Raw genomic sequence first — 25,146 nt, forward strand, 5'->3', positions numbered from 1 at the left:
TAAGCACATCTCTCCTAACTGATTTTATACCATTATTCAACTGTATCTTGTGTGCGGTATGTCTCTGCCAAGAACTGCATCTGTACAAGTGATTTTCCATATACCAAATGCTATATAACAAAAGCATGAAAGGAACCCACACCATACACACATACCTCACAGCTGTTCTTGGTTTAGTGGAATAATCCAGTGTCATCCTTAAGGAACTTTAGTAGCTACAGAATTTATATTAGAATAAATAATATGAAAAAATCCATACTTTGAGAGCAATGGAAGAACCTTTATTCTGATTTCCTGAAAACAAGATCTATAATATGGATCAGATCCAAAGTCCATTGAAGTCAACGGAAGTCTGGTTCTCTTTCCCCCTATATTTTCAGTCCCTGTGTTCCACATTTGAGTGATAAAAGGCTGACAGGCAGGAGTAACTATGAATAGCTAATAGAGACAATTAACTGAACCCTACATAAGGTGAGTTCAGCATACCCCCCCCTTCTAAATGTGAACTTTCTTCTACAATAGCTTTCATCCACTTCTGTCTGATAGTCACAGTGTTATCTACTGTTTCTGAGGTTGGCTACATCTCATTTCTAAAAAGCCATCCACTTATCTACCTGCAAAGTACTATGAAACAGAATATTGTCTGTTCTTATCACTTAGCTTCCAAACTGCAGGCTATCATAGACTAAAAAGGGCAATAAACGATGCCTGTGTCTTGGGAATCTGTTGTGGTTATTATTATTGTGGTAACTTAACTGCAGAAAAATATTACATGATCTCTTGTTCGACAGAGCACTAATGAAGAGGTGATCAGACTTGACTGAACCTCAGGGACCTAGACATACCAAAACAAGGTTTTAATGTAGTCAGAGTATCTTTGCATTGTGAATTTCAGCTTTCTACAGCACATGGCAGTTGTAGAAGCTAGTAATAGACATCACAGCATTTACCATCTGCCTTTGACATAAGCTGGTTTTTCTTTCTATTTCTGCACTTGAGACAATTAATTAAAGAGCATGGGGAGAGTCTTAAATAGCTCGATACATCGTAAAGTTGTTACATAATCCATTGTTTTAGGGGAAACATCTGAGGGATTTTTAATAAATAATTTTCCAATAAATGGCAGCCTGGCTAAAAATATATCAAAATAGAAATGTACTTAAAATGTATATTGAGTGAAAGGGAAGACACCGCCTCATTAAGAATACCGAAACATTAATTGAAGCTAAAGAAATGGTATCGCTATTTTCATAACACACACACACGCACGCACAGCGTACTCAGGGGGCCCGATCTACTTCTATTGAAGACAACTGAAGTTTTTCCATTGATTTCAAAAGGAGCAAGATCGGCCCCCTAGTGTTCTCCAACAGTCTGACAGTTTGGGAATATTTTAAGCCTCTGCTTCGAGGTCTGCTTGAACCACCGCTGGGTGTTCTCCCTTTGTGCCGCTGTATTTAAAGGTGTGTATTTGAACAGAACTCACTTATCACTCCATCACTTTAAAGAACGAAGGAGTCCACAGAACACATCTATGCTCAGATTCGCTGCTACCATGAAGAATCAATACAAATCTACTTAATTGGCTAAAGCAATGTAAATCAGCTCTTTGCAACCAGATGTAGGATGTCCACAGCAAACAAACTGCAACCTGTTCATTGTGAAAAACAGACCCTGAACCACTCTATGGTATATTACCCACCGCCTTAGGCACATTGTTAGCGATCGAAGCATTTGTATACGGCTAAAGATACTGGAATTGCATATGGATTTAACAGTAAGTCCAATCTTGCTGTTCTTACGCAGCGGGCAATTATGCCCATTAAATCACTGGGAATTTTGCCTGAGAAAGGACTGCAAGATCGGTCCCAATGTGATTTACACCATATTTGAACCCTCTTTTTCCCTATCTTCCCCGGTAAAGCAAGTAACTATTCTGGTGATTAAATGCTTTCCTGCACAATCGCTGTCCTGTTTCCATTACACACTGGAATAATTGTTACGCAGAGCGAACAAGTGACAATCAATAGGAAAAGGCTATCCAGTTATTCCCAAGCAAACAAAACAGACTTTTTCAAAATGACCAAAAGCAGAAATTAAATTATCCAGTGGGAGGTTTCATTTCAATGCAGGTCATTTAAGGTAGGGCTATGCTCTGGTTTTGGATAAAATATGACTGCTAACCATTGGCCCCCCCTCAGGAAAACAAGCCTAGTACTTGTGAAGCCTCTGACATACAAAGCACCTTATTATGGTATTTTCTTTTTCTTTGAAAAATGGTTACAATACACAGACACATTTCTTCGCTGCTCAACATTCATGTTTTACGAGTGTTTTAATCTGCGACATACATTTGGGCCTCTCACTTTGTGTTTAGTTGAAAAGTCTAAGATTTGCGAAATACAGGCATTGGTGGGACTTAGGCTTTGGGAGTGTAGAGATGGAAATGTATGGAAAGGCTATAATGCGTGTGATGAATCAACCTCCTCCTTCTCCAGTCTTGCCGCTGCTGGGTAAGAGTGTTTACCCCTACTTTGCTTTGTTGTTGTTGTTGTTGTTTTAAGGCGAATCAAGAAAATTTTCCTAACTACCAGCTGTGAGTGTAGTGTTTCCATCTACGAAGGAAAACAAGGGTTTTCCCTATACACAGGAAAGCTCACCCAAACCGAATTCATAATTATTCCTCCATGAGCACGGAACTCTCCATATTGAATCAAGCAGAGAATACATACTTTTATTGTCGAGTACAATTGCTAATGACCAGAGCTTCAACTCTGCAATACTGGCCCTCTTATTTATAAAGGAGCCTCCCCCATCCAATTAAGTGCACGCTCCTTAGAAAAGTACCATTTGGAAGACCATAGTCACTGTTTCCAAATAAACAACTTCATTTTTATATGTGCCTTAAAACGCTAACTGCCAAAACGGTAAGTTACCTGTGTGTACATTAAGCCCCCCAAAATAAGATAATTTTGCTTTAAGGCTGAAAATCTCTGCAGAATGTTCATCCATTTGGGGGGGAAGGAAGATTTAGCTTATCCATTTTCAATAGTTACATTTGAGAGAAGAATGAAAAAATCAGCGTTGGACTACAAGTATGTACATGTGCAGGTATACTGTACTTACAGTAACCATGAATGTTTTCTTCCCTACCAAAACAAACACAACAGGCCACGGATTCGAATGACATATCACTTCTGCCAGCAGCAATCACTATTTCAATGAAAATAGTATTAATATTATCATAATAAATAAGTCCAGCCAACCTGCCGGAGGTAATTATAACTCATTCATTGGACCTAGGTATTGCAGTTTATGCAGCAGGTACCATACAGGTCTGATACTCCTGTAATACCCAAGTACAATGGGATGAATTAAGAAGTACAGCCAAGGTTTTCCGCATTAACTCTGAACCTTTTTGCCTTGGGGGAGGGGTAATGGGGGTAGGTTAAACCGAGAAGCTTCTGGTCACTTTGTGGTTCAATGTAAGGCTCACTCTCTCAGAACAAAAAAGAAATCTCTGAGCTTTGATAGAGACTCTGGATGAGATTAAGAACTTCAAACCCCAGATTTTTGAAAAGAAAAACAGATGTCCTGTTTGTTAAGTATAAATAACTCCGTACATTGAACCCCCCCTCCCCTTTTTTTTCTGACGCTGCATTAAATTTGATGTAAAGCTGGGTACATTTAAACTGTAAAAAGAGAGCGAGAGGGAGCCGAATATGTGGGTGACAAACCTCTAAATCTTTTCCCTAGCGAAGGGGGGGGGGGGAGAGAGAAAAGTCAGACGGGAACCTTTCAGCGAGATGAAAGTGCTCCCTGGGTTTCCTAGCCAGCCCGGTGTGGCGCCCTGGTCAGTTGCAGCCCTGGGCGGATTTAGCAGACCCAGACCAGGAGGCAGGGGGAGACCGTGGAGCTTGGTCTGTTCCAAGCAACGAGCTTCCCCGTGGCTTTTATCCGCGCGTTTCCACAAGGCCTTTCCCCTCCGTGGCGCCTAGCTCTGCACACTTTAGAGCAGCCCCTGGGCTCACTTACGTGAGGACGTAGTTGACGCTGACTATGCAGTGCGGCCGCGAGGACCTGCTGTTGTGCACGATGGTGGCATAGCTCTGCACCCACACCCAGCCGCCGTGCTTGGCCAGGAAGCGGTAGTATTTGGTGGTCACCTGCCCTTTCACCAGCACTGCGGAAAATACAAAAGAAGGAAAGGGAGGGAAAGGACCTCAGTGGAGTACTGCTGCTCCTTGCAATCCGCCTCTCCCCCCTCCAGAAGGGTTACCCACTCACTGAAAAAGCCCCCGTTGCTTTTGTTAGCCAGAGCTTAGATAAAGGGCTACCGCTACTTCTCAAGGAGGCTGGCTCAGGGCAAACGGGTGCTTTAGTAAAGGCAAAAATAAAGATCTGAACTGTGTGTGTGTGTGTGTGTGTGTGTGCGTGTGAGAGAGAGAATGATCCTGCGCCCACTGAAGCTAAGGAGGCATCAAAGGTGCAGGCTTAGTGCAGATAAATTCATGTCAGGAAATTTCCAAATAAGTGATCCCATCACTTATGTGTCTTCGGCCTAATCAATTCATGTCAGCACAGTTACAAAAACACAACGTTCACGGAGTCTAAAGGAAACTACCTGCCACTCACTGTTTCACAATAATAAATAATAATGCACTGGGGGGGGGGTGGAATATTTTTTTTCTGATCTCTCTGTCATCAAGATTTTTAAAAAAATATTTAAAATGGGTTTTGCCTCTACCTGTGCCCGTTACATTTTCTGTAAATTGGAAAAAGAAAAGGAGGACTTGTGGCACCTTAGAGACTAACCAATTTATTTGAGCATAAGCTTTCGTGAGCTACAGCTCACTTCATCGGATGCATTTGGTGGAAAATACAGTGGGGAGATTTTCCACCGAATGCATCCGATGAAGTGAGCTGTAGCTCACGAAAGCTTAGGCTCAAATAAATTGGTTAGTCTCTAAGGTGCCACAAGTCCTCCTTTTCTTTTTGCGAATACAGACTAACACGGCTGCTACTCTGAAACCTGTAAATTGGAAGAAATCTTACAGGAATCTAATCTCTTTTCCATTCATTTCCCCCCGTGTATTCATGTCAGCGTGATATTGAAATAAAAATCGGATCTACGAATCGGAATACCACAGTTCCAAAGAAATGTGTACGTAGGAGTCGTGTGACAGTGTGGGGCCGGAGAAAGGGAGTCTGGATTTTACTGGCACGCCGTTTTGGAGCTGAAAAAAGATTCCCGACTGAAATATCTGAGATCTGATCGGTTTCAGAGCAGCAGCCGTTTTAGTCTGTATCCGCAAAAAGAAAAGAGTTGATCGTTTTAGTTCTTTCCTCATAATGGGTTGCTGGGGGGAAGCAACGGTGAGTTAGAGACCCCCTGAAACTGCTCCTTGTGTATTACACTCCCCGCCGCCTCCCAGCCCTCATTCAGCCCCGATTTCGTCCTAGGTGTAAATCAAGTAAGTCCCGGTCTGGAGGGAGGAGGCGGCTAACGTCGGGCCTCGGAGCACCTGTCGCGGCGGGGGGAGGAGGGTTACTCCCTTGTGCTTCAGCAACCGGGACTCCTTGCGCAAAGGGAAAGGAGTACTTGTGGCCCCGGCTACTCTGAAACCTGTCCTTACGCAAATGGTGAGCGCAGCGCAAGTGGAAGGTGTCGCAGCCGTGGACGTGGTGGTAAAGGGTCTTCTCTATCAGGTCCTGCGGCTCGTAACCTGTCAGCTCAGCCACCCTGTGGAAGAGAGAGCCAGAGGCAGGCGCCGGTAAGCGAGCGGGCCGGGAAGCGCGGGGCCGGAGCCTGAGTTTCAAAAGCAAACCGGCTACCTGGAGTCTAAGAAGATGAGCTTCATGTCCAGGCTGGCCCGGAACATGAACATGTTGCTGTGCAGCTTGATTTCCGTCACCGCGCTGGGAGGCAGCGAGTGGCCCACAGCGACCAAGCCGACGTTCTGGTAGCAGCCGTCGAAGGGGGACATGTCCAGGCTGTACTGGCGGATCTTCAGGTAGCCGCTGCAATGAATGACCTGCCAGACACAGGACAGGGGCACGTCACGCCCTGCGCGCACCAGGGCAATAGCTCGCGTTGGAAAACACCCATAGGACACAGGGGAGCGGGTGGGCACCTTAAAGGCAGCCGGCACCCGAAATATACCGCCCACCGGAGCGCCGCGCTGGCTCCCGGCAATTTGCCCGTTCCCCTGGCCCTGGTGGAGGAAGTGGACAGAGCCATTCTTTTCTCTACAGAACAATTCAGCGTTCAAGACCTGGTTCAAAGCCCCTCGAAGCCGGGGAGGGGGAGAGGGGTGTTCCAGGGATTTAAATGGGACGGGGATCAAGGCCTCGCTAGGCTTTTATTGTTCCTCTAAACATTGCAACAGTCAGAAAGAGGGAGAAGCGTCAGGTTGTTCACAACTGATGCTGGTAATTTTGCACACACAAGATGTATGTGAGTGTAGACTAGGTGCGTGTAGATAGGTGTATAAATATGTGTAAGGCGTTCATTACATAGATGTGTATTAGACGGCATATATGTCATGTATATGTAGGTGGATATAGATTTACACACATATTCATAGTACCTATATTTTGATGTTATAATCATACTTTTTTCTGCAGGAACTCAAAGCGATGTATGTGTATTAATGAATTTAGTCTCACAATCGTTATGCTTCCCCATTTTGCGGCCGAGAGGGCTGACGCAAAGAGAGACGCTGGGAGGCAAACATCACATAAGATGTCTGTGAGACACAGAACCCAGGAGTCCTGAGCAGAGGTATATAAAACTAAGACTAGGAGGAGCTATGTAACAGGGCCTTAGACTAGGAGAACTTCACCTAATTTGAAGAGTCTTTACAAACTTTTTTAAAAGTCCAGCCAAGTTCGCCCCAAGGTTTGCAATGGGTCATCTTACCGTTTCCACAGAAACTGCCGTGGTTTTTGCTTGGTTTCTACGACAAACTCTGGCAAAACTTGGGGGGACTCGGCTGAGTTTGGCTTTGTGGCCTGTGTTCATTTATCTGCAACCCGAAGAGAAATTTCTGGGCCTGAACACGAAACCCACACTTCAAAAACGTCTTGCCAGCGGAAACCGCTCAAATGGGCTGAGGTCTCATTTTGACTGCTGGTCCCCTGCTTTCACACCGCAAGACCCAGCAGCCTTGCCAAGCACAGACACATCCACAGAGTCAGGGATTCTCTAGCGTGCACTTCCCGTCCCTCTGAGCAGGAACCGCTGGTGACTCCTGTCCATGGCCACGCACCTTGTAGCCCCCGCAGGTCAGCCCCGCATTCCTTTTAGCCAAGACGCACTTCATCCTTAGGAAGAAGGAGCGCTCGATCTCGTATTCTAAGGGGAAAGGCAGAGGCACCGGTGAGAAAAGGGCAGCGGGGCCCGGTGGCACCCGATGGCTTCGCTTCCCCTGCAGAGCCCGCACCCGCACAAGCGCGGAGGCCGAGCCGGGAGAGGGAATGTACTTTACCCTGCACGAAGTGAGAGTGGTAGGGCTGGTGAGCTGTAAGCACCGCGGTCATCTCATCGTGGTCAGCAGGGTGGATGTATTCGTAAATGCTATTTCCGGTCAGCTCTACCTGTGAAGGAAGAGGAGGGTTTCAACTTCCTCGCCATGGACATAGCGTGCGTGTGTAGCTGGCGCTGGATGTGGGGCCATCTGCTGCCGTGGTGCGGCTCTATAAACACACAGACAATGACAGTGTCCTGGCTTTGTCTGGGTTCACACCAGCTCCGGTTTAGGCAAATAGCTTAGAGGCAGCTGTACATCTCCTAGGGAAAATACTGGGATATAGATAGGGGAATTATGGCCTGTCACACGCACGCATAAGCCGTTAGTGGGTAACCTGTCCACTTACCTGTGATAAACCCAGATGAACGGAGGCCGTCTCTGAAATGTACATGATCTTGCCGTCTGGAGCCACAACAAATATGAAACCATCCAAGGTCTATAGGGGAAAGAAGACACCAGATATCTGTGAACTACGTGTGCCTGGGATTGATTTAGCAGATCGGGGATTCCAGCCTGGCTTTCATTACTAAAAGAGTTGGAGGGTGGGAGGAAGCTGGAACATCCTTTCAATAGATCTGCTTAAAAGGGGCAGGATATGAACATAACGCACCTCAAAACAGGGAATCTGTTTGAAATGGCTCTGTAATGAAATGTGACAATGAATCAACCTAAGACTCCAAAGCAGCAAGAATAGAAGCTCCCAGCATCGAGGGCTCCCAGCCTCGGCTTTGCTGACCATTCCCACTGGAGAAATGCTGAACACTTCCATCCCCCCATCCCCCATCTACGATTTCAGTAGAGATTTTAACTCTTACATATTTGATTAAGAGACTTCAGCGAGCAAGGGGCGATCTAAAACTCTCCACAATGTAAATAACGTTTGAAACGGACAGAACTATTTAAAAGGCCTGTTAAGATTAGATAGATAGATAGATAGATAGATAGATAGATAGATAGATAGATAGATAGATAGATAGATGTTAATAGGTGTTATTTGTATGCACTGATAGAAGAACAGGCCTCTGTTTATTAGAGGCGGGTATAAAATGCTACAAGACCCCACAGTACCACATGCCTGAATAGCTAAGATTATAAACACTAATATTCCTTTGTTAATCCTTTAGGCAATAGCGAGTTTTCAATTGTGTCTTAGCTGAATTAAGGTTTTCCGTGTCTTTAATTAATCACTGTTTATTCTAACTACCATGGGATCAAGACTTTCTAAACGTTTGCTGCACCTTTTATATGTGCTCCTCAAAATAGCCCCCTGAATCCCCTCTACGGTTTCTCCCACTTTTCTTTTCACCTTGTACCACTTTAAAGACGCGACTTTGCGCTCACCAGATTGCTCAGAACAAGAAAACTACATTCACAAATCTTGTCAACCTGCTGACTGACAAGGCTGTTGAGATTAGGGACCAAATCAACCTACCACTTTCTACTTCGGACACGTAGAATGGCCACCAGCAAGTTGAGCTGCAACGCAACCCACTGTACCGTGTTAGAAGCAAAGGATCGTGACAGATAAATTCCGCCACAGTTCTGGACTCTCCTTTTGTGAAGCACGTGACCAGTTAAAGATTAGACAAGGGAATAATTAAAAGCTCAGAATATGGTACGATCTCTTTAATCATTAATACCAAATGGCTCGCGTTTCCAGGCCAGTACCTGCAAAAGATGGGATCCCAGTTCCCGTCCAACATTATCCAAAGGGCTGGTTCGACTAGTATGGCCCCAGGCTTCGCCAAGTCCTGTTTATTTAAGACACACAAAAATTAAGGTGAGACGACAAGATACAAATTCTCATTGGCCTGTCAGGGATGGTTTATTTGATTTTCTTTGTTTTAGTTTCAAACACTTTAAAACGTTTTCTAATAGCTGAATAAGCGGAAATAATTCCCTTGTTGATTGTTTTAAAATGTATTTCCTGTTTGGGGGGATATCTACGATGGAATTACCAGTAAAGTTCATTAATAAGAACTGAGTGATTTCAACTAAGCCAGGAACCTCTCCAGATAAAACGTTATTCGACCTGGACAATGGCTTCTAGAAAGTTGCTTCCTGGAAGAAAGGGTAGTACAATATCTTTGCTTCTGACCTCACTGAAAAATTACAGAACAACACTGTGAAGTATCAAAATGAGACCAAAAAAGAAATATTTAATTTCAACAGAATGATGCGATTAACAGGACGTGAATACAGTTCAGAATGATTTAAATGTTATAAAGCCAATGAAATACAACATTCATGTTATTCAGTATTATTCCATTAGACAAAAGGATAACTCAGGTCTGTGAATACTTTATTTAGTGTGTTTGCCGACTCTCCCAGAAACGAATGCTTTGTATTGTTTGTGCACAACCTCCCAAGAAATTAACAAACTAAATATGTAGACCAGGCAATATATTGAGATGGCTTTAAAATGTAACCCTGGCCATCAAGATCACTTTCTGATTTGATCAGCGATCTGGTGTAAATCCCGAAGAAGGCCCCGATCCTTCATTCCTCACCTATCTATCGACTTCAATAGGAGCTTTTGGGTGCGCCGGGAATGCAATATCGGACCCCTGCAGTGCATTTTATTAAAAAGTATTTCCACTTTAGCATATGCCAAGCCCACGAAAAGTAATCTACCTTTCCCGACGTCTTTCCGTAGCTGCAGTGTCACGACAGCACTAAGACGCCAGGCAGTGCATAAATGTACTTCCGAAGCGGTTGGAGTTACTCACTAACCAAGGTACCAACTCCTCTCTTCCCAATCAAACCCTCTTCCCCACAACATACAAGGCCCTCTCTCTCCCATTGAAGGAATGACCTCTCTTCAGCGTGAATGATCTGCTTCCAAATACTCTAGTTGGATTCGACAAGGAGTCTCCCCGGACGTGGCTAATGTTGCAATTTGTGCTGGTTTTCCTGTATGCAAAGGGCCGGATGGAACGGACTGTGCCGGAGTTAAAAGGCATTACCCCTACACGGCTTAACAATTCTGTTGCTGAAATAATTTCAACTTGGTGATTAAAACCTTTTATGCTTACACCATTAAACAAGGCTTAGCGTGACCCCCCCCCCCCAAAAAAACCGTGATTGATGGCAACGCAGAGCAAATCGCCACGAGGCAAACACGGGGTCCAAGCAGGGACAGCCTCCCGCAAAATTGGCCCTTTACAAACTCCTCGTGGCTTGTTTTTCGTTTATTCAGATGCAAACAAACAAACAAGCAATGAGAACGGAGATAACTCCCCCTCGGTATTGACCGGGCTCACATGGGTGTTTACACGTCTAAATAAAGCTAACGATTTCTCCACCGCTATTCAAACACTGAAGCGCCCACTCTAAGGCCCTGCATTCTCTCTCTCTCTCTCTCTCTCTCTCTCTCTCTCTCTCTCTCTCTCCAGCCATCCCTTCCTCCATTTCTCCTCTCCATCCCTCCTTCAACGGGCCAGAGCTATTAGCAGCCCCAGCCCCTCCTCGCTCACCATCTCTCTCCTACCCCCTTCTCAGTTCTCCACAAGAGTCTCTCTCCTTAAATTCCCCCTTCTTCCTCTTCTGTTTACATCCCTCCCCTCTTCAGCATGCCAGCATCTCTCTTCTCCTTCCTGCCTCTACGTTATTCTCTCCTCCTCTGAAAACGGGGTACTACCCCTCCTTTCCTCAATTCTCCCTCGGCCAGGGGCCTCAATAGACTGCCTTCCCCCCCGCCCCCCAATACGTATACCTCTGTCCCTATCCCTTGATCCTTCACCTCGCCAAATGCCGGCCGGCAGCAGAGTCCCTGGGATTAGTTCCTCCTGCTCAATAGCAGGTACCCAGTGACTTTCCAGAGCCCCGGGGCAAAGGGTTATGGGAGAAGTCCGCACCTTGAGCGCTTCTATAATAACTGACAATTGTGCTGCCCCCGAAAGCAAGCATCCCCTCTCCCCGTTAGACAGCAAGCGAGCCACAGACACACTGACTTCTAACCCTTGTTACTACCCAAGTGCCGTAGTAAACGATTTCATTCATGAGACGGTGGCGGGGAAGATACCGTTTGAGAGCATACAAACTGTGGAAAGCGTGTGATCAAATTAACAGGCACCACATTCCCTCTTGAAATTAGCAAACACTAACATCATCCTGCAAAGGCTGCATCGCTTCCAGAGAGAGACCGAAAATTCCTCTATGAAATTTTGATTAAGTACATGTTTAGGAGGTTTGGTTTGGTTGTGCTTAACAATAAAGCCCATTAAAGTGAGACAAAAGCACCACTCCGCATAAAATGTCCTACCCGGAGAACCAGGAAGACGGATTTCTGTATTTAATACAGCGGCTGAACTCCTTGCCTAAATTCTAAGTTGTTTATTAAGCCGAGTTAACGGATCTAATTATTCTGGTCCTAAAAGGGAAAATATCCCTACCGTTGCGGGTTAATGAATAGCCCATCTACATTACAGGTTAACTTTTTTTCAGGACACTTTTTTTTTTTTCCACGGAGCATTGCACTCCTTTTTTTATGTGTCAGGTGGAAACCTTTCGCTGTTCAGCTGTGTCTAAGTTAATGTTTTATAATTAAATGTTTTCACTTGTCTACCTGAACCGGCTTTTCGAAACCCTACCACATGAGACAGCTCTTTGTATTTTCCAGATGTTTCAGTACTTTCAAGTTAGAGACTATTTTTATTCATTGACAAATCCTTTCCGTCAGCCCTCCCCCCATCGCTATCCTGATGCCCTTTAAAATTCTGTTTCTAAAAGGGTTGCGCAGAAAAAATTCTTCATTGATGTAACTTTTTTTTAAAAATCTGTCTCTCTATTCGTTTTAACACCCAATTTCCTTTTAGCGAGGGGGGTAAACTGTGATTTCTTGCACTTGACCTACCGCAGAAAATTCTACAAATCCTTTGATTGTCTATTTAAAACAAAACAAGGAAATCAGTTTCCCTTTTGCTTCAGGATTACACTGGAAACAAGATCTAAAGATTCTCTTGTAATCTGGAGAGGCGAACAGAATAATAGGTTTGGAATAGAAACAAGCAGCTTTGTGAGGGGACGGATAACTAAAGCGTTTTTAGGCAAAGGATTTTCCCAGCTAAAGTGGCCGAAGACAAAGCAAAACATAATCTATTCTGGACGATTTCCAAGATATGCCACATTAACCTTAGTAGATAAAATTTGCTTTCCTACTCGAGCCTCCCACCTTTGTCAAAGTCTGGTTTATCATATTTACATAAGTAGCCTTAGAAGGGATGTATCTATTATGGATCTAAGGCGCTAGCTGGCTCACATTTCATTTGAAATATCTAGGCGAAGTTTTACTGTTGCTTTATACCTGATGCATTGTATTAAAATACCCCCTGACCCTTGGATTACCTCAATGGACTGGCTGCATGGGCTTTGTAATTTCCTGAAAATGAGATTTCGATTTATAAAACAAGAAACCAATTAGTAACCAAATGAGGCAAAGTAGATCCACTAAAATTGACCTAATCCCACAGGCACCATTTAAGCCAGTTCTTGGCGAATGAATGATGAGCCACAGTCTAGCGTGGGCTCAAGGCATCATCCAGCTGTGTTATTGCAAGCAGCAAAAATAAATTGATCGAGCTTTTCCTTCGGAATGAATTTTCTACTCTTGACAAAATATAGATTATAGCCCCTACATAACAGCCTCCTCCACTCGAGGTTATTTCTTATAAGAAGATAAACAATTTAGGCTACAAGGAAGTGCCCATCTTTAGGAGAGAGCAGAAGGCATTCTAGCCAACCTGGAATGTTGCTTCGGCTATTAAACCAGTGTCAGCGCTTTGCAGGAATATATCATAGGACGCTACCATGTTTGGGACTGAGCACGCTTACTCATTCTTTATTTTAATAACTTCTCTGTGGAAATGCATTTAACTTTCACACATTAAAGGCCACAGAAAACGTTTCTCTGCCTTTCCTGGTGTCAGTGTATTAGCCTCATCAGCTGAATCATAAGGGACCTTTCTGGGCTTTAAAAGGTTTCATTCCCATCCCCCAGGCCACTGGAGTTCACACGGACACCTCCTTCCTCAACGCTTTAAGAAACAACAGCTTTGATCTAACTATATTCATCCCCGCCATTCGATTGATTCAGTCCTTAATGCTAGCAACCAGGGGCAAAACTGGGCTGACACATAGTTTCTGCCCAATAGCATTTTGGCTGCCACACACGAGCGCTTATTTGCCATCCAAGGGCGAAGCCGCCAGGCAACGGTGGCAAAGGAATGGAAGAAGATATCCCTTCCAATTGTTTCTAATTTGATCTAGGAAAAAATAAAATCAACTAATTAAACGGGGAGAGGGGAAGGAAGAATGAGATTCCAAAAGGCACATCCATCTCTTTAGCACCGGATGATCTGCTAGGCCGGGAAGCTCTGTGAGCATCTGCAGCTCTGAAGCACCCACTACCTTATTCCCCTTCCTTTGTTTGGGAGTAGTGACGAGGGGGTGGCTGGAGATGCAAGCCCTTATCTGCTTTGTTTTCACTTGCTGGCGTTTGAAATGATTATTTCCCCAATAAACTCTGGGCCAGACAATCCGTATTCAGCGGAGAGAAAACAAACAACAACAAACTTCGCGCTCCAGTTCGGAAATCACTCTCAGAAGAGCAGTAAAAACAATGGTTAAGATAAAAAGAAAAGGAGGACTTGTGGCACCTTAGAGACTAACAAATTTATTTGAGCCTAAGCTTTCGTGAGCTACAGCTCACTTCATCGGATGCATTTTCTGAAGTGAGCTGTAGCTCACGAAAGCTTAGGCTCAAATAAATTGGTTAGTCTCTAAGGTGCCACAAGTCCTCCTTTTCTTTTTGTGAATACAGACTAACAAGGCTGCTACTCTGAAACCAATGGTTAAGATGTTAAGACTAGGGGTTGTGAATGCTTCAGTTTCGAAGGTTCCCATTCTCAGACACCTGAAAGGAGTTTTGTTTTCAGAGGAGTGGTGCTGGTCACTGCCGGAAAAATTAGGCACCTTTTTGCTATGCACTTTATCCTCATTTACACTAAACTTTGTAAGAGTGTTTGGCCTTTGGTGGGGAATGCATTTCTAGGCTGGCCTCTATAAGTCTATAAAGTTGAATACAAAATTAAGCAATGCCAGCACAACCGTCCTCATAAAAAAAAAAGTGTACTAAATATATGTTTAGTGAGGTGTGGGGGCCTACAGCCAGATAAATAAAGCAGCGATATGTTAAACCTATTTAAAATACGACCAAAATTACAATTCGAATAGAAATAACATGAGATTATTTTATAGCATTGGGCCCCGATTCTGCTATCTTTAGTTAGGCAAAACTTTTCTTGAAATCAGCAGGCGCTTTTGCCTCAGTCATGTCTTGATTCTGATGTTCTGCACCATCTACCCCTTCAACCCTGGACCAGATCTTGCACCAGATCTACTCGGCAAACGTCTCATGGAGTTAAATAGGGAGTTTTGCCTAAGTAAAGGCTACAGAATAGGACCCATCTATCCTGTGGTCCTTACTCCGGTAAAATACATAAAATCAATGGACTCGCCACTGACCTCAAAAGGATTGCTTTTTTCATAGAAGTATAGGACTGGAAGGGACCTCAATAGGTCATTTTTGCCTGGGGAAGGACTGCAAATCAGGCCCAACAAAGCGATATGATGTAATGAAATGAACATTTTAATAGGGAGGAGAGCATAGCACACCTGAATTCGATTTGTGCTGTTCTCTTTGGACACCTAATGTTCTCGCTTCGGATTTGTTTCCCTCTGCAAACCTGACGGGCACACGCACTCACATACCCAGAGGAATGAAATGATACAGGCAGCCATTACAAGTGAAGCTGTAGCTCGAGGGTATTCCCAGTTGTCTGCTGTTTGGCATCCGGAGTCTCAGCGTCTTTGCAGTGGAACCCTACAAATGGGTGCGAAAGCCTGTATGCGAAGAGGCACCAGGGAGGAGGAAGAAGGCTGCGCTAGGGGCTCAGAAGCCCAGGGACGGAGCAAAGTGCGTGGCCCATCCCTGTAAGCAGCAGCACCTGCCTTTCCCCATGTGTTGCCTCCATGCAGCCGGCCAGGTGAAGCCCCTCATAAAGCTGTATGAGTGCACAGGCATCTCACCCCATAGTCCGTATGCAGCTCGTAAAGCAGCACCTTTCCTCCTTCCTGATCGCCCCGCCCGCAGGAGGCTACTTTCTTCTCTCTCTCTTACTGCAGTTTCTTGGGGGGAAGACCAGCTAGCCAAAGGGCCATTTCTTCCCCTCTCAAAGATAAAACCCCACCCGCCCTAGTCACTGCGAAACAAAAAAGGCACAGGGTGTTGAAGGCGGGAATCAACCCGAGTCTATTAACCGTTTAATTGGTTTACTATCCGTGGCCTGTTTTGCTACCTCCTAGCACACCGCCCTGCCATGGATGATTTCTTAGTTAATCCTACAGGCACTAATCAACGGTAACTAAAATCCCAGACATTTGAGACTGCGAGGAAACATCAATTCCTCCTTGGAGGGTCCAGATTAAATGAAATAAAGTATTTTAAAAAAATTGCTGCTCATTTCAGAGTGTCTGCGGATGCTATTACCAAAGATTTCTAAAAATTTATTAGCCCGGTAAACCATATGCGTTCATTTGAAACAAAGATTTAGTTAAAAGAAAAGGAGGACTTGTGGCACCGTAGAAACTAACGAATTTATTTGAGCATAAGCTTTCGTGGGCTAAAACCCACTTCATCAGATGCATCCGATGAAGTGAGCTGTAGCTCACAAAAGCTTATGTTCAAATAAATTTGTTAGTCTCTAAGGTGCCACAAGTCCTCCTTTTCTTTTTGTGGATACAGACTAACACGGCTGCTACTCTGAAAGATTTAGTTAATATCTATGTTTATTCCCTAAAGAAATATTGCCTACATACGCATCACTGCTAGTGGAACTACAGGGAAATGCTGCCGGCGCTGCTTCACCATACAACAAAATACCAGCATTTTGCTTCTAACACACACAAGGCAACGTAATGACACTTTACAATGTAAGCCAGGCTCTGCAATGCCAAACTAAAACGGCAGCCACAATTTTCGAATTTCATGAAGATCGGCATTATAAAATAATCCAAATCAAAGTTATTTTTTCCACGGGTAACTATCCTGACCACGATTGTACCAAGTCACTATTTCACATATGAATACTGAAAAACATCCGCCAAGTTTTATTTCAAACCAATTTTTATTAGCAAAAGAGAGGGGCTGTTGCTGAAGAAAATATGATTTCACCATTGATCTTCTATGCGCTTTCTGGCACATAAATCTGCTTTTGCAACTGTTATGCAAGAAGTTTAGTTCTGCACCTCACATTTTAAGTCCACATCAAAACTAGAATTAAAACACAGAGAGGCAGCGTGGAGAGTAAACTGCAGCTTAAAGGCTTTTAAATGAGAAAAACTTCTGTAAGAAAATAAACATTGAAACCTAATGCTCAATCATTTGCCCTAGCAGCAAGAAAAACAGCATTAAATCACCTATCCACGTGGGAAACGGATTTTTTTTCGGTTAGTCTTTTAGCCCCTAAAATAAAACAAGAGTAAGGATTTCAGTATTGAAATATTAGCCATTATTATTCTGCAAAGCTTGATTTAAACAGTGCCCTTTGCTTGAGTCTGGGCATTTAAGCGCCTTTCCGTATAGACTACCTACAAATGTATAGCAATTTTCGTGATCGTTTTCCTAAACTATTTTCGCAACGAGACATTAGCATGGGCTTATCAAAATATATTAAACTACTAGTTCTCTTTCTATGCAATATTTATGTGGCTACATATACCTGAAAGAAAATTCAAGGACATTTTTGGAGTTATTTGCTATACGGGGGGTGTTTGCTCTTTACAGTTTTCTGAAGCTGTATTAGACTCGGCGTTTCACCTCTTTAATGGTAAATCGCGATTTCAGGGCCATATTTTGTCGTCGGTTTGTTTTTAAAAGCAGAACTCCCTACTGAATTCAACATGGAGTTATGCTCAAAAATTGATGGCACGGTACGGCCCCTTAGTGATTTACCAGAAGTGCAGGCCTTCCAAAAGTTAGCTGGCCACTGAAAGCTCCTGTTTGTCTTCTCCATGGAGGTTTAACTCCCTGGACCAAAAGGATGCAAGTTGACCAAGCCGATGTTTTCAACTATAATAGAGTTTTCCCTTGAGAGGTTTAATTTACAGCAGACTTGTGAAGGGGAAAACGGGAAATGTTAAGTAATTTAACCAAGCTTTTTTTCATTGGGTATTGAAGAATTCAATTGTATCTTAAACATGAACCAAGGAGGATAATTATACAATTCATCTAAAATCTTTGCTTACTGAGATTGAACGTTCGCCTTCTTTCTTACATTAGGGATGCATTCAATATACAATTATTTCTATTTTTTGAATATTTTAAATAAAATATTTATTTAATATTAAATTTAATATTTTTCAAAACAGCACCAGGATAACTCTATACTTATCCATCCACGCACTCCCTTTATTTTAGTAGTAAAGCAATTTCCTTCTTAAAATAATGAATCCAAAATGTCTCTGCATTCTGATTATATAAAAGCTGCTTAAAAGGAATTATACCCAGAAAGATGTTCACACATTATTTGTCTGTCTATGCACAGCTCTGTGCCTGCGCAGATAGTATCTATATCTTTTTCCATATAACCACTTTAATCCGTTCACATATTATCACGGCCCAGATAGATTTGAATTCATTATTTTAAGAGGGAAATTGTTTTAGTAGTTGCACAAGAGCTGTTAGTTAGATACAGGTAAAGTTATTCCAACCAGACATTTAAATAATAGGTTTGTGACGTAGAAACCCTTGAAATGACACGTTATTTCGCTATTTTCATGAGCCTCTTATTCGTAGGCTTTAGTCAGTAACCTGTCTCGCTCCCAAAGGTTTGTATGCTTTCCCTTCCCGGGGAAAATATAACGAGAAGGTTCCCACCTTTAAAATACCCTCTCTCTGTACCCTTCCACCTCCTTCAGTAACTCCTTTGCTTCTTTCAGAGTAGCAGCCGTGTTAGTCTGTATTCACAAAAAGAAAAGGAGTACTTGTGGCACCTTAGAGACTAACAAATTTATTAGAGCATAAGCTTTCGTGAGCTACAGCTCACTTCATCGGATGCATTTGGTGGAAATTCCACCAAATGCATCCGATGAAGTGAGCTGTAGCTCACGAAAGCTTATGCTCTAATAAATTTGTTAGTCTCTAAGGTGCCACAAGTACTCCTTTTCCTTTGCTTCTGATACATAATTTATTTGCCTCCCTCTACCCACATCCCATCGGTAATTTCACACTCTTGTCTTTGCTGGCGAGGCCGACCCCTAGATTTCCCCCTAAACATAGAAAATGTCCTAAAATAGTCCCTCAGCTCCGATCCGAATTTAGACGGATCCTTTCAGCCTGGGAAGGGTGGACCCAGCACTCCTCACTGATGGCCTGGCAGAACTCACCAGTGGCTTCGCTCTGCTCAAGGGCCGGTGAGTTTCGAGGTCATCAATACATTGGGAAACAAACGATGTACCCGGAGTCAGGGCCCCGCTTCTACACCTGCATGAACGCACGTAGAGACGCGTAGAGTTGGAGGTAGGAACAGACGCGATTCCGGATTCAGCTCGCCAGAAACCAGCAGCGTTCAGTGCCACCGTGCGTGGGTGCGACTGCTTGGCTGCCTTTCTCACTCACTCGCACAGAATCAGGAGAAAATACGCAGGAAGGACAATATATCCTGCGTGGCTCTGGCTGCAGAAACAAGCCCCGCTACTACAACGCGCGCGTTTGTGCTGCTGTTTCGGTGGCTTTGTGTCTGCCCCACGCAGACGGAGGGGAAAATAGAGAGGAGCGGCGGGGGGGGGGGGGGGGGGGGGGAGATATATGCCTTGTGGCTCTGTCTACAAAAATCGTGTGCTCGTTTCTGTCTCTCTCCCACACAATATCCGCGCTCTTCGAGAACTACACTGGAAAGAACTTCGGTCCCTGCTTCCTTATTATAATTTTAACTTGCAGTTTGCCTTTAATTAGGCTCTGAGGGGTTTGCTACCTTAAAAACCTCATTTAGCCTCCTCCCTGGTCTCTCTGCACAAATTGGCATATGTTTTGGACAGCAGCAGCTCTGGCTATGGTGCACTTTGCCACACAATTCCCTAGTGCATTCAAACATTCGGCTTTGGCACTGAGGGACTGGGATCAGCTATTCTTCTCTTCCCATGATTACTCACAGCCTACAAGAAACACCATATGCTTCTTCTGATCAAACAACCAGCTACAGAGGCACCAATAATTGACGAGACCTGCTCGAAATCACGCAGAAAGGTAGCCTACTGAGACTGCAGGAGTTGACAAATCATTGCTAATAATCCTTTTAGGAACATCACGACCAACAGAGTTTGCAATAGCTTTATTTTTATAAAGTACGCGTTGACAGTATAAAGGACAACTCGATCACTTTTTAAACGGAAGGCAGCCTGGTCTAATGATATTCAAGCCGGCAAATCACAGCCACAATAGGAATGTGCAGTTTCATTTATTTTGTTACCTTTCAGGTGCTACAGCTTTGATTCATCTCCTCGCTTGGTTTCAAGTTATTAGGAGATGGATTTTATTGTTTAAGGAAATTACTTCAAGATGCAATAGATTAGAAGTTACTGTCAAGGTTGTTTCCCCCCCTCCCCCGCCCCCTTCCCCTTTTAAAAAAAGCAGTTATAAACAATCTGACAGAAAGAAAAAAACTTTTAAAATCTTCCCGTATCCAAATATAAATATCACCCCTCACGTATTTATACTAAAAGTGTAATTTAATAACTCACTACTTCAATCAGACTTTTAAAAATGCAAAGACTAATCTATTGCCCTACCTTTCCTATCTCCTGACAGAAACATAGACTCGATCAAATAGCCAGTCTTCCTTTGTAAAACACAACATCCTGGGAGCTGTTCAAGCTGTATATGTGATTCATGTTATTTATTCAATTGGAAGAATTTCCCGTTTCATAGTTTTCTCTTCCACATACAGGATACTCCATTCAGGGGACTTCACTTAAATATTCTTACAGGCTTTTGCACTTATTTTTCTCTCATATTAAAAGAAATAGATTCAAGATACAAGGGAACTTTGTACAGTCCCTCTTTACCGATGAATAGTTCCTCTTAACTTTCCCTGGTGTTTGTTTTGCTTGGCAGCGGATCTTGACATTTTAAACATTAACTTTAAATCCTAGATTTGGTTAACGACAAGACTTTTAAAAGTATATAAGAATTCCGAACCCTGTTTTTACTAGACAGACTAGACCGATCCTTCTTCCATTGATATCAACGTAAAGTTTGCCATTGACTTCAATGGGAATAGGATCAGGCCCAAACTTGGACCCTATTTTCATAGTGTTACAGGGATTTTCAATTCTGCTGAGGGTAGAACTTCTATTAAATATTTCGGAGACCATTTAACCTCACGAAATCGTCCTAATGACTTTCAGACCAGGAGACACTACATTCATAATGCAATCAAGGTTTGTTTGGTTTTGTTATTTATTTGTATAGCGTTGTACCTGTAAACTGTGGTTCAGTTCTTGAACTAAGGCTTTAGGACTTAGCATAGACTTGTGTAAATATTTACCCATATATTAACTCCCCTTCATATAGCTATAAAATATGGGTGGATTGCCCTTTTTTGTTATACACGTGCTTCGCAAGGGATGCAGATCTTACACAGTAGAAAAGAAAAAGTCATGTTTGTTTTAGTAGAATACGCAGCTGAGCTCAGTATCTTGAAGTGTTGACAAAACCACTGTTGGTCCCCAACCAAACATGTCCCATATGTACTGAAGTGAAGTGAAAGTATTTACGGCAGAAAAAAGGAACAACACAGGACACTTTCCTTCAGGAATTATACACTACCAGATGCAATTAACATAAGAATAAACGATCATCTGGACTGGAATTAGAATGGAGGCAAATATTCATTTTCAGTAAAGTCACCTACCTTCAGGAAAAACCACCCTCATTTTTAAATAGCTGGTGGTGAGTCTGATTATTGAGGCTTTATCCAGCTGAGAGGTGATAGCTGAGGGCAAAGGCAGTAATTTAGCCAGTTCATAAAATTCACTGTTTTCTTTCTCCCGTCTAGTCCGGGCAGCATTTTTGGACTTCTCTTTCATTGTGTTTTTTCCCCCCTTCTTTCTTACAATTTAAGCTCCCCAGATTCATCCAAAGAGGAGGAAAACTTTCAATTACAATTCATCTTCCAGAAGCATCAAACATTGTTTTTGAATGCAGCGGGTTATTCTTCTAAATCTTAAAATGGTATAAAACAGATTCAAGACCAGGAGTGATAAATTTTAAAAAAATATTCACTTAAAAATGACATTAACAATGAAAATGGCTAGAAAAAGGTCCAGTGCAGCTCAGAGAATCCCAGTAACTGCGGAGAGAACTAAATGCCTGCACCACACAGCAACCAAATCAAGGTATTCTGTCCTTTTCTTCTACTCAATGCTGCAAACATAGCTTCTCGAAAAAGAGACATAATCCTCTCTTTTTTTCCCTGCTGTCAATCCGATGCCCGAAACGATTGGCCTTCGGCTCCTTCAGTGGGTAACAGGTACCGGTTACTTCCCTCGTGCCACTGTGAAGACAACAGCATTCCTGGGATGAGAGATCTGTTACACAATGCCACACGTAACCATGTTATTACACCTTAATAATCATCAAGAAACAGCCTCTTACGAGTTGCACCATTTTCTCAACTGGGCTCACAACGGAAAGTGTATTTTTGCATCTCTGGGTGAGTGGCGGCTGAGAATGAGTAGAAAAAATAAATGTTCGTATATTCTCCACCCATATTTCGGCTGCACAGACAAACATTTTATGACCAAAATTCAGGTACAGGTTTTTATTTAAAGAATAGGGAAATTCTGCTCTCTTTTCATTGCAAACTAAACTAGATTGTTTCCTTCTTCCTCTTTAAATGTTAGTGCCCGGACTGCGGAACAGAAGCCCTTAATACATTACTACGTCCATTGAAACGTGCAAACAGTTCAAATCCCAACGCATTTGTACTTTTCCCATGTGTTCTCTCAATTCATCCTTGTGTGAGCCGGAGTCTGATTTCTAAATCAACCCTGTAACCCGTGAATTAAAGTTACATTTTTAGATTTTCTGGACGCCTGCTATCTCCCTGTCCTGCCTAGGAATTGAGGTAACAACAGCATATTAAACAAAGAGCGACACAGTGTCCCACTAGACCCGGCGCACAGTCAGAACTAGCCAAAAAGCAATCACACAAGGGGGAAGCAAAGCAAAATTTGCTTTGCAGAGCCGAATGATTTCTCCCTTGCACAGGTAACATTGCCACCGGTCTGTGAGGCTGATCTTCTTTTACCTACCTTCAGTCCCTGCACCCGGCAGCCTGCGGAAAGCTCTCTCAGGGTGAGGAGCCCAACTCTTTAGTGGAAATCGTTAATGTCAGCAGAGGGAAAGTTGGCTTCTCTCACAGCTTCTCACGCCGATGGGTGGACAGATACTGCTTCCTTCCCATCCCCTTTATGTGGTTTCAGACTCCCCCTTTCCAGTCATGGCTATGAAGCTGATATTAATGAAGAAGCCCTAATTTGAGGCTGGGAAAATGCCTAATAACTTCTTTATAGCTAAAAGGCTTTTAGCACAACTTCATTTCTCTCCCTGCCTCAGCCTAGCCCTCCCTGGGTGCCACTCATAGGCCCACCTCGCCTCCTATTGGTCCCAGTCTCCCAAAGGTCGGTCTCCCACTGGCTGAGAGGCAGGGTGACGCCGCCGCGTTCCGGACACCCCCTGGTGCCGGGCTGGCTCTGCCGCGTCCGCCCTCTGACCTCCGGGCTCCTGGCGCCCCGAAGGAGGGGTGCTGGGGAAGGCGGGTTGCCGCGGCTGAGACACCGGCCGGCGGCGGGGACTGCGGCGGCGGGAGCAGCGCAGTGTCTGCCCTGGGGCCGGGCCTTGGGGACGGGAAAGGATGTTTCGCTGCGGCTCCCAGCCTGTGCGGTCCGGCCCCCCACCTGGGGCGAGGCGATGCTCCAGTGCTAGGGCTGGAGCAGTCACCGCCGACCACCTCGGCTGCAAGATGCAAGGTCTCCCCGCTGAGCTCTCTCAGCGACAGCCCGTAGGAAAGGAGCACTCCGGCTCCAGGGGCTTGGTTCCTATCGGGTACGATGCCGATCGGTGTTTCAAACCACTTTTCTTCTCGCGAGCAGCCGTGTTTGGTGGGAGAGGGAGATAAGTGCAGCGGGCATGTTACCTTTCCACCGCCCAAACTGGGACCCAGCAGAGCCCAGAGCTGTCAGGCTCGGTGGCACCATGAACTGAGGCTGGGGGGGGAAACACCGATGAGGGAGGGCTCCTCGATACACACCCTGCAGAATCCCTCATCACGAGGATGAGACACTGTAAAACTACCTTAGAGACTAACCAATTTATTAGAGCGTAAGCTTTCGTGAGCTACAGCCCACTTCATCGGATGCATTCGGTGGAAATCTCCCCACTGTATTTTCCACCGAATGCATCCGATGAAGTGAGCTGTAGCTCACGAAAGCTTATGCTCTAATAAATTGGTTAGTCTCCAAGGTGCCACAAGTCCTCCTTTTCTTTTTGCGAATACAGACTAACACGGCTGCTACTATGAACCCTGTAAAACTACCTGAAAGTGAATTCAAATCATGGGGGCTTCCCCTCCTAGTGAGATGAAACCTGGGAGATCTTGATAACTTCTTTGAAAAAGCCAGACAGCTCTCCCTCTTCATTACTGGGGGAAGGGAGAGTCATTGGGGATTTGGAAATAGTTGGTTCAAACCACACGCATGTGAAAACTCTTTAAAAAAAAATAAACGCTAAAGATCAGTCGAGGAATTTAATGAAGAAAATTATTTCTTTTAAATTAAATTACAGCGAACAATTTGCTGTCTACGCAAAACGTTGCCAAAAAGAAACGATTATGTTTTCGAACGAACGAAAGTGTTTGCAAAATATCCCCCACAATACATAAACCACTTCAAGTCTCCACAGTGCCTTTTCGTCTTCTAGGTGCTGACTACTGTTCGCTGCTTAACGCATTAAACCGCCCTTTGACGAAAAGCTTTCCCTCTATTCATTTTGGTAAATAAAGTGGACATAATAGTTGAAAGAAAAAGAACAGGCACTCATTTGAGTAGCTAGACGTTTTCTTCCATCAAACAAATGTACCCTTATAGTTTCCATTTTTCTTTTAAAAAAATGAGGGGGGGGGGCTATTGCAGCAACACATTGCTAAACGAGCACAAACTCAATACATCCAGTGCAGGTAGGGATTTGACAAACAGACGCACATTTTAAAGGGCTCGCTGCTGGGGGAACGGGGGGGAGGGAGAGAAAATGCCAGATTTTAAACATTTACCTCCCCTGTGGCTATGACCTAGCGTTCAAATGTTTGTTAAAAAACACTGACATCTGCCTCCAGGTTTCCATTTGAGGGCAATAAACTTGCAGAATGACAATGACATTTCTTGGAGGCTATTTAGACATCTGGGCAACAACTGGATTAGCATTGCCAGGTATCCGGTGCGTTATGGCAGCTTGAACCGCATAAAGCTCCTTTCATGCCACCTCTGGTTCTGAAAAAGA

At 43.9% G+C, this 25,146-nt stretch overlaps 1 protein-coding gene across 4 annotated transcripts in view; it reads right to left on the reverse strand.

The window, feature by feature from the left end:
- Window positions 1-23,250, reverse strand: part of SIM1 (SIM bHLH transcription factor 1) — a 58,987-nt gene extending 35,737 nt beyond the window's left edge. The window contains exons 1-9 of one of the 4 annotated variants that reach the window (XM_038396422.2): window positions 22,905-23,250; window positions 21,503-22,144; window positions 9,201-9,283; window positions 7,879-7,968; window positions 7,491-7,599; window positions 7,272-7,357; window positions 5,836-6,035; window positions 5,637-5,743; window positions 4,036-4,183 (exon numbers count right to left, since the gene is read on the reverse strand). In XM_038396422.2, the coding sequence (XP_038252350.1) occupies window positions 4,036-4,183; window positions 5,637-5,743; window positions 5,836-6,035; window positions 7,272-7,357; window positions 7,491-7,599; window positions 7,879-7,968; window positions 9,201-9,283; window positions 21,503-21,677 (998 nt within the window). In that variant the 5' untranslated portion in view covers window positions 21,678-22,144; window positions 22,905-23,250. Of the gene's footprint in view, window positions 1-4,035; window positions 4,184-5,636; window positions 5,744-5,835; window positions 6,036-7,271; window positions 7,358-7,490; window positions 7,600-7,878; window positions 7,969-9,200; window positions 9,284-10,042; window positions 10,062-10,166; window positions 10,629-18,977; window positions 19,283-21,502; window positions 22,145-22,904 lie in introns of those variants that run through there. The other 3 variants (XM_043510708.1, XM_043510707.1, XM_043510709.1) reach the window with 3 other exon arrangements.
- Window positions 23,251-25,146: the final 1,896 nt, after the last annotated feature.

The sequence above is a fragment of the Dermochelys coriacea genome, chromosome 3, assembly GCF_009764565.3.
Source record: "Dermochelys coriacea isolate rDerCor1 chromosome 3, rDerCor1.pri.v4, whole genome shotgun sequence".
Lineage (NCBI taxonomy): Eukaryota > Metazoa > Chordata > Testudines > Dermochelyidae > Dermochelys > Dermochelys coriacea.